General features: G+C 36.4%; 1 protein-coding gene across 1 annotated transcript in view; it reads left to right on the forward strand.

The window, feature by feature from the left end:
• The window catches only part of OXSR1 (oxidative stress responsive 1), a 76,842-nt gene extending 58,737 nt beyond the window's left edge, over positions 1-18,105 (forward strand). The window contains exons 9-18 of the mRNA XM_006910781.3: positions 1,934-1,982; positions 2,605-2,670; positions 5,327-5,449; positions 8,152-8,184; positions 10,902-11,033; positions 12,439-12,503; positions 14,766-14,818; positions 16,528-16,596; positions 17,404-17,468; positions 17,874-18,105. Coding sequence (XP_006910843.1) covers positions 1,934-1,982; positions 2,605-2,670; positions 5,327-5,449; positions 8,152-8,184; positions 10,902-11,033; positions 12,439-12,503; positions 14,766-14,818; positions 16,528-16,596; positions 17,404-17,468; positions 17,874-17,948 — 730 coding nt within the window. The 3' untranslated portion in view covers positions 17,949-18,105. The remainder of the gene's footprint in view (positions 1-1,933; positions 1,983-2,604; positions 2,671-5,326; positions 5,450-8,151; positions 8,185-10,901; positions 11,034-12,438; positions 12,504-14,765; positions 14,819-16,527; positions 16,597-17,403; positions 17,469-17,873) is intronic.
• The last annotated feature ends 6 nt before the right edge of the window (positions 18,106-18,111 follow it).

An 18,111-nucleotide genomic window follows, 5' to 3' on the forward strand; every position in this document is an offset into this window, starting at 1 on the left:
AATAAAAGTTTTTTTAAAAAATCTGGAAGATATAGAACATCTATTCCAGTTAGTAAATCAGAAGTATACCTTAGAACATTTCTAAGTTTAAAAAAAAAAAAAAAGCTTAATAGACTGGTTAAACAGAATATCAATAAAACAACAAAAATGATAATTATTTATCAACTACTAAGCAAGTTACCAGGTACCATTATAAATGCTTCACATGTATGATCTCACTTAATTTTTTATAGTAATCCTATGAGGATGGCACTATTATTTTCTCTGTTTTGCAAGTGAAGAAACTGAATCACAGAGAGGTTAAGCTGTTTGCCTTTGTGTCCGGTAGTTTCATGACCGTGGGTACAGGCTTGCTCCAAAGTCAGTCATGGTGGAGCTGGAATTTCAACCTATGCAATTTGACTAGAGTGTCCACTCTTAATCACACTACACTATACTGAGGAAAATGCTCAAATGCAGCACAGAAAGATAAAAAATGGGAATATGAAAGATGAACATTTACAAGATAGTATGTGAAGATTCATTGTGCATGTATAACGGACATAGAAATAATATACAAAAGTGCATGTACATGTAAGTATATATGGACTCTATAAGAGAGATGAAAAAGAATGTGTGAGATGCAGTATTCAGCAGAATAATGGCTGAGAATTTTCTAGAATTGAAATATATATATTCTCATATTAAAGACCATCTCCCAAAATCCCAAGGAACATCCCCCTTTTCCCACTTGTACACATGGTCATGAAACTGTTGGACACAGGCAAGTAGAAGCTCTTAATTGTACCCTCAGGGAACAGATTAACTACTGAGGAATAGGTAGACTGACAGCCAAGTCCCCAAAAATAACAGTTGAGGCCAGAATATACTGGCATAATGCTGAGAGAATATAACTGTTAACCCAGAATTCTTTAGCTAGTCAAACTATCAATCAGGAGTTAAGCATGAAATTAAGGTATTTTTCAAACAGAGATTGAATTTCCTAGTCACGTTTTGGCACTTAAAGAACTCTTATAAATTGTACTTTAAAAAGAAGAAAATGAACCTGGGAGCCACTATGCTGTACACTTGAATCTTATATAAAATAATATTGAATGTCTAACTCTAATTGAAAAAAAAATTAAGGAAAAAAAAGCAATATTTTGCAAACTATTGAACATATTAAAATCGTGAGTGAATGAAAAAATAGGAACGGTAATGTCACAGCAGTGTTTAAGAGCCACTGCTTTTAGGGACTTGGCCATCCTGAACCTTAGAGAAGTGATTTCCCCAAGAAGATATGGTAGGTGTGTGGCGTAATCAGGTCCAATCTCTGTAAGTGTAGTATTGTTTATTTTTTATTCTCAGTCATACTCATTTAAAAGTTTGTAAAGTTAATAATGATGCCTTTATTCAAAGGAAATAAGACTGCACAGTCGAGTTAAAAATGGAGTTTAGATTAAATTTATGGAAAATATGTTACTTTTAGAATCTTCAGTTTTTTTAAGGGAGGTTGTGAATTCTCTTTTAAGGATATGTAGTTACCTAAGTTGAAGGCTGGCAGGCAGCCACATAGCAAGCCGCACAGGACTTTTTGAATTTAGATGTATTTTTATGCCTCGTTAAAGTAAACATTGTCTAGCCTACTTCTTGGGAAGTAATATTAAACAGCAAATATATTGGAAACCACCAAGAAATCATGCTTCCAAAAGAAACATTTTACTAATGGATTTTTCAAAGGACCTACAATAATCACTATCAGAACATTTCTATTTGACTTTTTATTCTACTCAATGTCTTGTACCAAGTTTGTCCTACTTTTTCCTTTTTAGCGGGCTAAGGAAAGTAGAGTACACTGAGTTTTTTCCTTGCTACTCAAAAAATCATTTTCTCATTTTTGGAAATAGAAACCCACATTATATTTGAATTAACGATAAAAACTTTCTTGTTTTAGACCAACAGCAGCAGAACTGTTGAGGCACAAATTTTTCCAAAAAGCAAAGGTAGGAAATTCTAACTTGGTTTTATGTGTTCTTTTGATCTTTTTCAGTCACCTAAATTAGGTTCACTGCTCAGAAGTTGCATTTTCTTAAGACAATTATAATTGCTAAGGGCACTATTTATACAATTTTTGGTAATTAAGATACATCCTTTAGAGTTAGTAAATGTATTTTTCATATAGTGTTATCTAAAGTCAACAGGTTTTACTTATAATAGGAAAAATGAATATTAAATTGTGCCATTATAAATATAATCTGAAAAATACTGAACTCTTATTTCAGGTTTACTACTGAGCTGGTAAACATCTCATTTCCCACAGATATCAAATAAGTAGATGTTACTGTAGTTGGAAATATGGGCCCATGATCCCAAAGGACATGTAGTAAAGGAAACTTTTCATAGATAATGGTTCATACAATACACTCACTAATGCTCTGTCTCAGTTTATAAACTCATGGTAATAATATACAAAAGGAGCCTCAGAATAAAAGAATGGAAGCTTTTCTCAAACTTCTTTATAAAACAGTCACTGTCACATTTTAATTGTGGTGAACATTTCTTTTTCATTTTGTTGGTACAATGAAAACTTCTTGTAAGAAGAAAATACTTATTTTTCCTCTCCAGAATAAAGAATTTCTTCAAGAAAAAATATTGCAGAGAGCACCAACTATTTCTGAAAGATCTAAAAAGGTAAATGGGGATTTAGCTCAATTTTCCAGGGAACTTAGTTAAAGTAGATTACTTTCGCATTTTGAAAGTTTATGTTAAGTAATACTTTGTTAACAGTATGAGTGTTACTCATTATCTTTCAACCCTTTCTTTAGTATTTTTTGATATATTCATTCAGCAAATACGATTAGTCTACTGAATGCCTAGGCACTACTCTGCTAACTACAAAAACAATGAAGAGATCACTTCACACCCACTAGAACAACTATAATAAAAAAGACAGTAACAAGTATGGATAAAAATGTGGAGAATTTGGAGCCCTCACATGCTAACGGGAAGGTAGATGGTTCAGCCACTTTAAAAAGTAGTCTGGCAATTCCTCGAAAGGCTAATAATAAACAAAGTTTCCATATGACCCAACAATGCCACTCCTAGGCAAATCAAAGAGAATTGAAACATATACACACAAAAATATGTACATGAATGTTTATAGCAGCTATTCATAATAACTAAAAAGCATAAAAAACTGATGAACAGATGTGTAAAGTATTATGTATCTGTATAATAGACTATTATTTGGCAATATAAAGGAATGAAAGTATTGATGCATGCCGTAACATGGATGAACCTTTAAAACATGCTAATTGAAAGAAGCCAATTACAAAAGACCACATATTATTTAGTTCCATTTCTGTGAAATGCCCATTGTAGGCAAACGTGTAGAAACAAAGTAGATTAATGGTTGCCGAGGACTGGAAGGATTGTAGAGAAATGGGCAATGACTGATAATAGGTATGGGGTGTTTTTGGGGGTGGGAGGGGAATGATGAAAATAATCTAAATTTTGTTGTGGAATAAAATTTTATCATTCACAATTCTGAATGTACTAAAAATTCTTGAATTATGTTCTTTAAATGGATCAATTGTATGTGGTATGTGAATTATATCTCAGTAAAGCTGTCACTTAGAAAAAGAAACATTTAGAGAATTGCACAATCACCAACAAAGAGCTCTTGGAAACTGAAAACATTATAGAAGAAATGAAAAATTTCAATCCAAAGGCTGTAGGATAAAGTTGAGGAAATTTCCTAGAAAACGGAGCCAAAAGGCCAAAAGATAGATAACAGTAGAGAAAAGAGACGAACAATTAGAGGGTCATTTGAGAAGGTTCAACATTTGAGTAAAAAGAGTTCCAGGAAAGAACTAACAACAACAACAGCAACAACAACAACAACAAAAATTCAGAAGAAAGGAGATCTTTGAAGAAGTAATTCTAGAAAAATTTCTAAAGCTGATGGTCATGAATTTCCTGATTGAAAGAGCCCCTGGACCCAGCACAGTGAATGAAAATAGACCAACACTAAGGCCCATTACCATGATGGCTCAGAATACCGGAGGCAAAATGGAGATCCTATACCTTCCAGAGGAGGGGGAAAGATCACAGACAGGATCAGGAGTCATAGACCTCAGTAGCACCCCTGAAAGCCAGGTCACAATGGAGCAGTTATGTTCAACATTATCAAAGAAAATGACTTCTAACCCAGACTTTTTTTTACCAGGCAAACTGTAAGTGAAATTTGGAGATGGAATTTAGATATGTTCAGAAATGCATGGCTTTGGTAATGAGCCATGCTAATAGTGGAAGAAACGCTTAAACTAAGAACAGGGAAGTCATGTGATCCAGGGAGCATGGTCTTCTGGATGATGGTAGAGTGAGATCTGAAGTACCAGACCTGCTGTGAAACCTTTCTAGGGTGGAGCAGATCAGGAGATTCTGGCGAGAGACTTCCTCAAGATGATAGTGATACAAAATACCTAATGTAGATTAGTGTAGTGAACGAAGATGTACATAGCTGAGAGAGAAATGGGGGATACATTTCATAAGTACATAGAAATAAGCAAATAGGAACTCCAAGGAAACAATGTTATGCAGGGAAAAAAAGTAACTATAATGTACAATAAGGTTCAGCTGTGTCAATTATATAGTCATATTATGTAAACACTGAATATTGATTTAACGAAAATTACAATATATCATGAGAAAGAGTAGGGGGTTGATCATAGGGTTAAATTCTCATCTTTGATAGTGAGAAGTCCAATAGTTAATTCCTAAAGCCCAAACAAAAAAAGATTAAGGGGTAATAATAAGAACACGTTACATAGAGAGAGGAATATAAATTCCAAAAGAATAAGCTAAAGTGAGTTGAAAAGTGGTTGCTTGTGGGGAAAAGGATGAAAGGGAAGTGTTTTTCTTAAAACTTACACAGCTCTAGTATTCTTAAAACCGAACAGGTATAATTGTGATTTCAAAAATTAAAAAGAAAAAAGCATTCTTTATCTTTATAGGTTTATTTGGAGGGCTTAAAACCTTTTTTTATTTATTTTTATTTTTTATTTTATTTTTAAATGTCTCAGGTCATGAAACCAGATTTAACCTGTGACTTCACATAAGAACTTGGATGATGTTCAGGCTCAGAATATGGAAATATAGGGAAAGTCAGTGGTTGTGAGTAAAGAAAGCATGCAGATTGTGAACAGAGAGCAAGTGAGGGGTGGAGGACACTTCTGGGGGAAACGATTATTTGCTTACTGTGGCAAAGGAGAGGAAAATATGATTGACTTTTCTAGTTAGTAGATGTCAAGCATTTACCATAATTCACATCTCTTCCAATGAGCAGGTTCGGAGAGTACCAGGTTCCAGTGGCCGTCTTCATAAGACAGAAGATGGTGGCTGGGAGTGGAGTGATGATGAATTTGATGAAGAAAGTGAAGAAGGGAAAGCAGCAATTTCACAACTCAGGGTAACTTCAGTTAAACTATATGCATTAGCTAGAGCTCTGTCTTTTTGTCTGAATACTACATTCTGTGGTTCTGTTCAGCTTAACACCCCAAAATATAAAAAAACGTAAGCGCTAGTGACAGAAGTTTTTGAACAACTCACTAACAACAAGAGCCCAGTTTACATGGAAAAGTGGATTGGCAGGTCTGTTCGAATATGATAATATTTAGGGTTTATACAAATGACCCAAATCTGGAGATGAAAACTCTAGTGTCTGAGAAGAGAATACACCAGTAGGACTGATTGCTTATTAGGCATTGCAGAAGAAAAGATTAGTGAACTTGAAAGACTAACAAAATCTTTGTCCCTAAGATCTGCTAACCTATCTGAAGAGTAGTAGTGTATCTCTTCATTAATTTATATATCCTAGATGGCACGTGCGCACACTTGCTAGAAGCAGTAAAGACAAGGGGCTTAGTTTGTTTCATCACTCTTGCCTAAACTCGATGCCTCAAATTGATTGTTAGGACTCATTCCCAAGAATAGAAAACAAACACCAAATCAGACTTCTAGAATATTACAATGTCTGGGATGGAAAATAGACTGGATGAGATTAGCATCAGAGATTAGACACTGTAGAAGAAAAGATGAATGAACTTTTAAGGCTAGCAGTAGAAACTACAAAATGAAACAGAAAAAAAGAATTTTTAAAAAATGAAAAGAATCATTGAGCTGATTGACAACCTTGAGTAGCCTAATATACATGTTATTGGCATCTCCAATGTGTATGGGAAATAATGTTTGAGATCATCATAGCCTTGACTGCTCAGAATCTTTTGTGGGATGAGTAGTGGGCAAGTGGTATAACTTTGCCTGCTTTTAAGAATGAGGGCTTCTTGGAGAAATGGCTGATTCTAGGGCTTACGCAGATAATATACAAGATGAATCAGGAATATCTTCTTTTGTCAGAAAAAAATATTTTTTATTAAAAAAAAGTCATAGTAACCGAAGCCAGGTTGAAGGAGCTCCCACTGGCCAAATTAGAATTTTACCGTCAAAATCATTAACTGCAATAATAAATTATTTGAAAAATTGTAATCTATGAATTCGTACCAGTAATAGGTACATAAATAAATGGGATAAAGGGATGGTTTTTCATGGTAGTGAACTACCAGTGCTGACTGGTAATGTTGAGGAGTATTGGAGAGGGAAAATTATCATTTTACAGCTATCATAAAGCAGTCACAAAGATTAAATCAGAGAAGGGTCATCAACAAATGCTAAATGTAGAAGAAAGTTTTGGAGAACAAGATATTTACATGATCTTAAAGTATCTCCCAATAGATTGCCTATAAGCTGCAAGGGAAAGAATAGTTACTACATACTGGAGAAATTAGAAAGTACCCTGGGTAGATGATTAAAATTAGCATCACTAATGACAAGCAGATGAACATGTGAGTCCCAAAGATATGATATCCTAGGAAGGACTAATCGCTATGAGGAAATCCAGCTGGAAATTCATGTAATAAGTCTAAATCAAGGGGAAACATCAGACAAACCACAAATTAGCATTCTATTTGAATAAGTGTGTGTGTGGGGGGGGTGGATATATTCTTCAAAAATGTTCATGTGCCAGATATAAAAAATCTGAAGAGACATGACAGCTAACTGTAGTACATGATCCTACACTCATCTTCTACTGGAAGAAAAATGAAAAAGGCTATGAAGGACAGTATGACTATTCAGTGGTAAACAGCTATGATACATGCAACTTCTCAAATGGTGAAGGAACAATATGATTGATTAATTATATATATTTAAAAAGAGAAAATGAGCATCTAAATAAAGCAAATGAAAAAAGACTAATGAGTGAATGGTGAATCTGGGTAAAGGCTGTTCTTTATATTGTTCTTATTATAACAACTTTTTTGTAAGTTTGTAATTTTCTCCAAATACAGTTTTAAAAAAAAGGTTATAGGTTGGCCACATACTGTTGCAGTACATTAGTTATTACCTGAACCTCGATTCTCCTTAATAAAATGCTGACAAAAATTTTTAAAAAGAGAAAAATCAAAACCTAAGCTGACCTTTTAAGTAATCTAAATCCATACTTGGTGGAATTTACCATAAAGTGATATTTGGTTGGAGATATGTTGAGGTGTGTGTGTGGGTATGTTTGGGTGTTGATTTTGGTATTCTCCAGTGTCTTGTATCCAGAATTACTACTGTTATGATTTACTGAATAAATTTAGCTTAGATTTTCTTATGGCAAATTATAATTGGTTTTTCAATTTTGGCCCTAGAGTTTTCTCCATTAAAGCCCATAATCAGAATTACTCTGTGTTGAGAATGTGTTGAATAATTAGCTCGAAGGTTTACATTTGGTATTATGCGCATAATGTGTTGATTAGTAGAAAGAATTGTACTTTGAAGAATGTGATCTCCCTACTGTCTGAGAACAGTCCCATTATGTTGGCTTATGAACCTCAAGTTGTGACTCTTCAGCTACCATAAGTACATTCGTGCATCACAGGCCACTTGGACAAAGAATGCAATAGTATCACAACAGTGTCTTTTTCTAGAAAACTGTAATTAGAGTTACGGGTTAGTTAATATATGTATGAAAATGAGATAGAGTTGACTTGCATTCCATGCAGTTTAGAACTGACTACTAGTAATCTGCGTTTTGAGTTAACAAACCTCTTTTTTTTGTATTTCTTTTAGTCTCCCCGAGTGAAAGAATTATCAAATTCTGAGGTAAGTAGCTGTGATTTTTGAATTGTTAAAGCATATCTGCTTTTGGTTTGGTTTTACTGTTAAGCACATTTTTTCATATGTGCCTAAAATGTGATGAAAATTTATACGGATGGAGTTTTATCAGGGAGAAAGATTCTGAGTTTGAATGGATCTTTGCTGTAAAGTGGTGCCATTGTACTCATTTTAAAAATTGACCAAAGGGCCCCCGCAGTGTTCTTCCTTGCTCGCTTGACTGCATGAATTATAGTTTTGGTTTAGGCTGCTTGGAGTGGAAAGTAGTCTTTTTGCATTAATCTGTCCAGGAATGTGTCATATGCCACCTTTCTTGGATTTTTCCCCCAGCCTCTTGTCTTATCAGATAGATGCAGTTGTCTGTAGTTACTGCCATGGTGTGATAGGGAATCCTACTAAACAGAATCCTGTTGCGCTGGCCTGCCTTATGCTTGTTACTTGAAGGACTAGTCATTTTCTGGTTATAGCGTGTCATACATTCTTCTCTCTGGCAGCATCTGCATTCTGAGCTCAGCATTTGGTTTAATGGCACACATGTCTTGTTCTTAAACCAATTTGTTCTTGCCACTATGCTTAAAAGTAACTATTTTTTCCACTTCATTTGTGTGCATAGAATGCCATTTGTGTACACAATTATGTACAGGATTTGTATACAAAGTATTTTATTGGTTAGACTGAAAATAAATACTGTACCTCTGTATAGTGGGCCACATCTGACAATTCATATTAGAACTACTATTCCTGAAGATTTCTGGCTCCTCTTTTCCTTAGTACGTGGTAGCATTGCATTTCCCTGCCCCTTGAAGGTATGCATGGCCGTGGCGATTACTTTGGCCAGTGAAACATGAGCAGAAGGAGGAGCCACTCCGTAGTTCCCTGGGTTCCCTTGTCTCTGCCATGGTGACCTGCATCCTTGAGTGAGGATGATGCCTAACTCAGCCTCTGCTGGCCAGAGGTAGACATGCAGTGTGCAGGAAATAACTTGTTCTTGTAATTACTGAGAATTTTAAGATTGTTTCTCTCTAACTTAACCTACCTTGACTAATTTTTAGTTTCTCTGAAACTGAATAAGGAGGTATTTTACAGATTATCAGATGTTTTTCTCTTTAATCTTTTCCTGTTTCTTTGCCTAAATCACATCTCCACATGAACTCTCATGTGCTCAAACTCATATTCTCATGTTCATTACTTTCTTATTGTTTTTTAAATTATGATAAACTGCACATGACAAAATTTACCATTTTAACCACTTTTAAATGTACAGTCCAGTGGCATTAAGTACATTCACATGGTTGTACACCCATCACCACCATCTATCTCCAGAATTTTTTTCATCTTTCAAAACTGAAACTCTGTACCAGTTAATTAATAACTCCTCATTCTCTCCTCCCCCCAGCTCCTGGCAGCCACTGTTATACTTTCTGTCTCTGAATTTGATTACTCTAGATATCTCATATAAGTGGAATCATACAGTATTTGTCTTTTCGTGACTACCTTATTTCACTTAGCATAATGCCCTCCATGTTCATATGTGTAACATGGATCAGATTCCTTCCTTCCTTTTTAAGGCTGAATAATATTCCATTGCATGTACTGACCACATTTTTTATCCATTTATCTATCCATGGACACTTGGGTCACTTCTATCTTTTGGCTCTTGTGAATAAGCTGCTATGAACATGGCCGCACAAATATCTGTTTAAGTTCCTGCTTTCAGTTCTTTTGGGTCTGTACTCAGAAGGGAATTGCTGGCTCATGTGGTAATTCTACTTTTAATTTTTTAAGGATCCTGCATACTGTTTTCCTTAGTGGCTGCACTAGTTTACATTTCCACCTGCACTGCACAAGGTTCCAATCTCTTCACATCCTCATTACTTTGCTTTGTATAACCCTTCTATCTTAATTATTGGTAAACACATCTGCGCTTACAATTTGGAAGTGAACTGTCCTTTTGAAGTAGTGTTAATAATTAATATTTTCAAAACTAATCTGTTTTTCTGTCAAAATCCAGAACTAATGCGTAACTTTCAGTTTCTCTATGTGAAGCTAAATGAACACATAATTTTACTTCCTTGTCTCCTTGATTTTGTCTATATATATTATTAGCTATTAGACCTCTCTTATTGCCCTGTTAATTCTTTTTCTCTTGTAACTCTAAATTTTGGGCATCGCATTGATTTTTTTTTTTTTTTAACTCACTTACAATTTTGAAAATGTTTAACTTGATTTTAACTTAACATCAGATTTTTTCCCTCCAAGTTATGTAATTAAAATTTGTGAAATATTCCAAACATGCAGAATAATACATATGTCTATGTTAGTTATAACATCCATTTTGGAAAACATTTCAGATATGTTAAGGAATCATTGGTTGATTTTCTTTATAAGTAGTGGAAGGTCCCTAGATGTGGAAAAACATAGCTTCTATAATTATGTATCACGTACCTAAATCTGTATTTTGGAGGTGCTATTTTGCTGGGCAAAGGGGATAGAATAGATGTAGTTAAAAATAAAGATGATACAATGAACTGCTATTCTGAAGAAGAAAAAAGTGAACTGCTGCTATACATCAATAGCTCTGAACTTCAGAAAACTACGCTAAGTGAAGGAAGCCAAACAAAAAGAGTGTATAGTGTTTGAGGTTCAGTGACGTTGAATGAAACGCCATTATCTGAGGACCTGCAGTATGTGTGCTTTTGTTACAGCTGTTCTCAACAACTGATCCCGTGGGTACTTTACTTCAAGTTCCTGAACAGGTTTCTGCTCATCTACCTCAACCTGCACAGCCAACGCCGGTCTTTCTCCCACCCACTGAAGAGCCAGCAAAAACAGCTCAGGTAAAGCAGGGACACGTTTCCATGGTCAGCCTTCTGAGTAGCTGGAGAAAGCAGAGTCAGGTGGAACACAGCCAGTGTAATAAGGTTGATGTCTTGGTAGAGTTTGAAACAAGTTTGAAATTCCATTTTCACATTTTTAACCGTATACAGTTAAGAGAGTTTTACAAGGGTCACACAGGTTTTTAAGCAACAAAATAAGTTAATGATGGAAACATTCCAGGTATCAAAAATTTGGGGGTTAATTTCTTGTCAGCTTTTTACTAGATGATAATTATGTTGAACCTCAGAATGTAGCTGACAAAGTTCATTTTAACACTAGGAGAATGTCAGCCGTTCTGTTTTCTTTTTGTTCACTTAAGTTTGTATTATTAATACACTCTCTGAACTATGATTTTCTTATATTACACTTTTTAAGATATTTGTCAATTTTGGGAGGATTGATTTTATTAAAATGAAGTAATGCAATCTATAAATCCACATAATCGGACACACACGAATTTCTGAAAGCAGCCGAGGGAACGAAGGCAGCACTGGAAACCTCCCATGCTGTGTAGCTCCCACTCTTCCCTCAAGAAAACTCAACTCCTGTTTGTAACATGTGGCCTTATGCTCCATGGCTAGAGTAAGGGTTTCAGAGTCTATTTATTAATTAAATAATAGAAGTTCCACTTTTTTCCTAACATTTTAGATGGAAAGAAGTAAAAATGGAAATTCTCACTTGTTCTTTTACATGCTAGTGGTATTCTGCCTTTAGAGACCACTGCTCTGAGCCCTTCCAGTTAGTTATGGTGCTAACTTTATTTAACCTTCTCATCACCCAAGCTTTTCATTTCTGCCCATTATGTGGGAAAAGATACAGTTGTCTTATGAAAACTGATAGCAAGATTGGATTCATTTTATAAACACCTGAAATAGAATATATATCCTCTAGTAAGCAAGGGATGGCTGTGTAGGATGCAGAGAGGATTAGTTTAGGCATTAAGAGACCTGGAATCTCCAGGTTGGGTGGCTTCCTGAAGGGGCAGCCAGTTTAGACCCTGTGTGTCGCCATATGATGCAGATTTTTTAAAGGGAAGAAGAACCCAGCTTTGTGTTTTTCACCCTTGTGGAGGGGAACAGGGGCCTGAAAAATAACAAGATTTAAATGTGGCTATGCATAGAATTTCATGTGGGTTTGAGAATTATCTTTCTAATTGTGTTTGACTCAGGCTAACATTCAGCTCTTGTTGCTGCCTTGGAGTACATGTCCTCCCACAGCAGGGAATGCCCTAGGGACTAGGATGGCCTCAACTGGAGATGAAGAAAATTGCTGCCAAGTGGATGATTCCTCTACAGATGACCATTAGTCACCTCCACGCTTAATAGTCTAGGCAATGACTTTATTATACCTTTCAATGCTTTTTAGGCTCTGTCTTCAGGAGCAGGTTCACAAGAAACCAAGATCCCCATCAGTCTAGTACTAAGATTAAGGTAAGTTGACATTTTTGTTTTGTTTTCTTTTCTTTTCTGAATACTCCGAATGTGCTGTTTTGTCTTCGAAAGTTCCTCTTTGTTCCCATCGTCTATACCTGAGAGTAACCAGATAGGATTGTATGTCCTCGCAGCATCAGGAGCTTTTTGCTTGCAGGTGTGTGATTTCTCTCAGAAATAACGGCAACAGTGTGAGGACCTGGATATTAACAGCTCAACTGGAGTTTTTTCTCCACTAATAGTGACAAATATGTGCATTTGCAGCATAACTAATTTAGATTTGTGTGTTCGATAATTGAGAAACAATTTTCAGGGAAGCAGCATTCTAGTTGGTTTATCTGAAAATTCACCTTGTAATTGTGACCTTGGACTCTGAGAACAGCTAACCCAAGAATGAAGCTCTTTCTGCTTGTGATAAATAAAGGCTTTGTTCTTAAAAGATGAAAGGAAAAACCAACAAACAAATTTGTGGTCTTTTTCTCTATTTTATAGCGTGTTCCATTTCTTGGTGGGGGCACATAGAGAGGCCCTGACAGGATCATTCACAGGAAGTGCCCTAGGTGGCGATCTGTTCATTTTAACCTTTTCTCCTTTTGCAGGTAGTTGGATTAGGACTCCAGAGAGTTCTTGTCAGAATAGCTGTAACAGTTATATTGCAATAATTAGGTCTCTTCTATCTAATTTAGGGGAAAAAAATAGTTTTAAAAGTATCACCTGAGATGGCTCAGGCCTTTAACTATTAGTAACATTTTTCAGAAGAGTTTCATGAATTACCATTGACTCATTCTTCCTTCCACATATGAATTTCTAATCATCTTCTCAGTATGACCATAGAGGTAGAGACAGCAAGAGCTGTTTTAAGAATGTTTTGATTTACCACTAGGAGCAATGAAATTATGTCATAGATGTGAAAAAAGCAGATTTGGTTACCTTTCCTTTACAGAAGCCTATTCGGTATACCTGGTCTCATCTCAAATAATTCTGAATTAATAGAATGTCTTGATGATCTCATCCTATTTTAGTTGTACATAAAGAATACCACTTGTCTCTTTTTAAAAATTTGTTTTGAAATCTTATAGCAGTTAATAGTACAAAAATACCACTTGACATGTGCTTCAGGTAGTTGATGAAGATACTTGTAAGTGTCATAGTTAGCTTTTTGCGAGGGTGTTTTTTATAACGGACTATGTTGCAGTCCTGTTTATGGAAGAGGAGGCTGGATTCTTATTTTCACTGATGAAGACTTTGAAGTTAAATGACTAGAAGAGATTTAGTCCAGTTGACACAATGTTCCCTTTGAAGGTGTTTGTGCTTGGTGTGCCACTTAAATCACTGAAGTGGCGCTGAACATTCAATCTTAATTTTAGTCAGCTTTCAGAAAGAATAGATTGAACAATTAGGTAGTAAGCAGCCTATGTGTGGAGCTCTTAGAAATTGTGGAAGGATACCAAGAAAGAGAAAATGAAAAGCCTCACTTGATAATCAAATTTAGGGTGAAAGTTGATTTGTGTTATGTGCTAACATAGCTAAAAACAAACTTCAGGTAGTATACGTAACAAAAGTATACACCTGTGTGTTTCAATGCACAGAGAAGGCAGTGCAAGGGGAAGAAATCACTTTGGGGCAAGTTGTGTTGGAGCTGTATTTTAAGGACATTTCAGTAATATCTTTAAATATTTGTCAGATAGACCTAAGCTTTCTCCATTGTTTAGATAAAACAGATTTAGATCCTAAGTGATCAGGCATGTCTACCTTTAGACATAATGTTCTGATTTCTCCATCATCAACTGGAACTTCCCGGGAGCCTGATTAATCTCAGCACATAGCGAGTGATTGCTATAACTGTCCCTCACCACTTATATGTCTGAATAGGGTCTCTCCTAGACATAGGAGATTGGAAGTAGAGATAAGGGTGGAAAGGGCATCCTCTATCATTTTAATCATACCTCCCTGTGCTCATACAGATTTTCCTCTTGGTTTTATGTGATCATCTTAGTAGGAATAGGGATGGGAGTGGACATAAAAGGATCACCTCAAAAGCATGAGACTTTTACATTCATCAATGGCGGGCACAAATTATAAGGGTTATAGGACAATTAATTACATGATCACTCTGAGTTGCTTGCTCTGAGCCCTGCAATGTGAGCTCATTAGGACAAATCATATAATCTTTCTTGAGCCACAGCTTTCCTAGTATATGTTGGCAGAGTTTGTATGGGTAAATTCAGAAATTAATTTTACACATTCTATTTTCTTTCATAGGAATTCAAAAAAAGAACTAAATGATATTCGATTCGAATTCACTCCTGGGAGAGGTGAGGCATCAAAAACATTGAAAAAAAAACCCTCTACTTTATTTAATGAAATGTGTTGTGACGTTTTTGTCTTTTAGATAATTTTGCTGTTAAAGGGTGATAAGAATGTTCCTGATTTAAAGGGGACATATGAATAAAGTAAAAATGCAATTTAGTTACTGCAAACCTCATTTAGAAAATCTAGTACAGTTGACCCTTGAACAACATGGGTTTGAACTACGTGGGTCTACTTATACATGGAATTTTTTTCAGTAAATACTGTAAATGTATTTTGTCTTACGATTTTCTTAACATTTTTTTCTCTAGCTTACTTTGTTATTAGAATACAGAATATAATACATGTAAAATACAAAATTTATATTAGTTGACTGTTTATGTTATTAGTAAGGCTTCCATCAGCAATAGGCTATTAGTTAAGTTTTTGTTCACAGGTCAGCCGTTTAATACAAACAGTAATCAATGAAGTTCTAATGTACTGCTTACATAGGCTAGGCATTTACTAAGCATTAGCTCATTAAATTCTCAAAACAGGCTCCTAAGGAAAGGTTATTATCCACATTGTATAGATGATGAAATCAAAGCTTAGAGAGAGGCGAAGTAACTTGCAGTTCACAAAATTGGACAGAGGTATAGCTGGAAATCAAACCCAAATCTGTCAGTGCAAAGTTCTTGTTCTTATCATTGAACGTGGATCTCTTTCATAACAATAACAAAGATTAGGCTTTCATTCTCCTCTTTCGAGCCCTGTCACGAGCCCTGTCATGCACAGTCTTTGGCCGTGAACTTCTCTCTAGATCAAGGTGTATTACCTTTGTTACTCAGAACTCAGACTTGGGAAGTGGCCAGCAGATACCTGTCCTGTGTGTCACGGTTACTCTCCCTGCTGTCTCAGTATCTTCAGCATCTATTAAAGGGAACAGTTGCGAAGGTATATCTGTTTTACTTTTTAAAAGCCAGGCAGAGTCCCATTTTAGAGAACTAATTTAAATTGCTTATCATCTGTACAGGTGTGTGCACAACCCCTCCCCAGAGGTCTTCCTGTTCCCTCTGAGGGGCTCAATGTCCAATCTTCAGAAGATAGCACCTCTGAGTCAGTCAGAGCTGAGGTTAATCAGAGATACTCTGTCCTCGTCTTTTGTTTCCCATTATAGCCATTGCTCAGATTATACCACCTGGAATAATTAGATATGAAGAAAAGCCCACCAGAATAAAAAAGAAAATGATTTTTAGCAAAAAACATGGAGTATGGTCCCCAAAGAGAAGAGATTACATCTGTCTCACGATTTAATTGGAAAAAGTCATCTATTTTATTAGCCCTGGAGGTGCTGCATGCTCGTCCTCATGTCTCAGCTCATTGGGCTCCGGTCCAGGGTTGCCCTCAGAATAGGCGTTTCTTCAACATCACTGTCAAATGCTTTCCCAACAAGGTCCTGAACCCTTCTAAATTACACCATTATGTAGAAAGTTATCCTTATATCGAGTTGTTATTTGCCTCTGGTTGTGCTGATTCTGCCCTCTAGCTAGACTTGTGAGAATTATTCACTTGAAGTAATCCCAGTGGTAGGAAAAACCTGTGTCTGAGAGGAAGACCCCCACCTGCCTTCCCGATTCTGTGTTAGCAGCAAAAGTTGGGCAGTGCCAATACCTGCACTGCGAGTTAGCAGTGACATGCATGCACAAGAAATGGAGCACCTTCTTTGTCCTTGCAGATACGGCGGAGGGCGTGTCTCAGGAACTCATTTCTGCTGGCCTGGTTGATGGAAGAGATTTAGTAATAGGTAACTACTTTGTGCTCTACCCTCGTGCCCCTGTGTTTCTGTCTGTGAACTTAGGATTAAGAAAGCCAGGCTTTGATTCCATTGAGCATGTCTAATGGTCCTTGGCTTGGCTGAAGTTACAAAGAAAATTTCACCTCTGCGTTTGCTTTTGTGACCTTCGATGATAGTAAGTGAAGGCATACTGAGGTCTCTGGGAGACTCCGGTAGAAGTGATGACAGAAGTCACAAGTTAAAGTAAACTTGGCCATGTCTAATCCATTTTAGAGGATGAACTCTACCTTTTTGGAGCTAAGAGGTAAGCAGAAATCTGTAGAGATTTAATCCTAGAAAAAGTGGAAAGTAAGAAAAGATACAGTCAGGCCATATGTACATATTACTGAAGGAAAAGATTCAGCACAGTTTTTTGTTTGTTTTTTGTTTTTTTTGTAAAGGCCAGATAGTAATAGTAAAAGCTTTGTGGTCCTGTCTCTGTTGTTTTTAAACCATTCTTAGCTTACACGCAGAAGAGAAACAGGCCACAGGCCATAGTTGCTGACTCCCAGTCTAAGGCTTTCTGTCCCATGAACAGGCAAATCATACTTCTTTAACTTTTGTAAGTTAATGCAGCATCTTAAAGTTAATTTGACAATGATTCAAAATTTCTTTATGCTACTTGGAGTTGAGTTAAAAGATACTTTCATTTGGGGAGCAGTTTATCTTTCTGCTTCCATTTTGATTATACATAAAAGATTCTACACTCCCATTTAATTTCTTAAAAATATGATTGAAACGATTTACTAAGCTTCTCATTACTTTGTTTGATTACAGTGGCAGCTAATTTGCAGAAAATTGTGGAAGAACCTCAGTCAAATCGATCTGTCACTTTCAAACTGGTATTCATCTCTTTCTCGTTGTTAAACCATCTTACATTTTTCATACACCAGCAGCCCCTGCAGACCAACTTTCATGTTCCCTGGGTGATGAGAATTTTAAAATATAGTGGACTGTGTTCATTTAGCCCCTCCAAGGCCCTGGGCTGAAGTCTCGCTTTGAGTGGCCTCCCAGGAAGCCTGCTACTCGAGGCCCTTGACTCTCAGGAGAGATTGTTAGCCCATTAGACTTTAGGTCTGTGCCCAGCCCCAATCCTTTCTGGAAGAGACACCTTCATCTGCCTCCTGTTTGTCTCCCAGGGACCTGTCCCCGACTGCCTACCTTCCCATAGTTCCTATATCAGTTTTAATGGCTACCTGAAATTTTATTTCTAAACATCCATAGCATCTCATTTTCTTTGGTTCTAGGCATCTGGTGTCGAAAGCTCAGATATTCCCGACGATGGTAAACTAATAGGATTTGCCCAGCTCAGCATCAGCTAAATCACAACCCTGGAAGAGGCGGCCTAAGGAGATTCCACACATGCGCATCTCTGTTGCTTCTGTTGGCCTAAACCCACTACTGCCAAAGAACCCAGCAACAAACCTCCCAGCTAGGAGCTTTAGAGGTCTTTTTTTTATGTTCTTCCTGCCATCATTCCCCCTT

This window comes from Pteropus alecto, unplaced genomic scaffold (genome assembly GCF_000325575.1).
Source record: "Pteropus alecto unplaced genomic scaffold, ASM32557v1 scaffold354, whole genome shotgun sequence".
In the NCBI taxonomy this organism is placed as follows: Eukaryota; Metazoa; Chordata; class Mammalia; order Chiroptera; family Pteropodidae; genus Pteropus; species Pteropus alecto.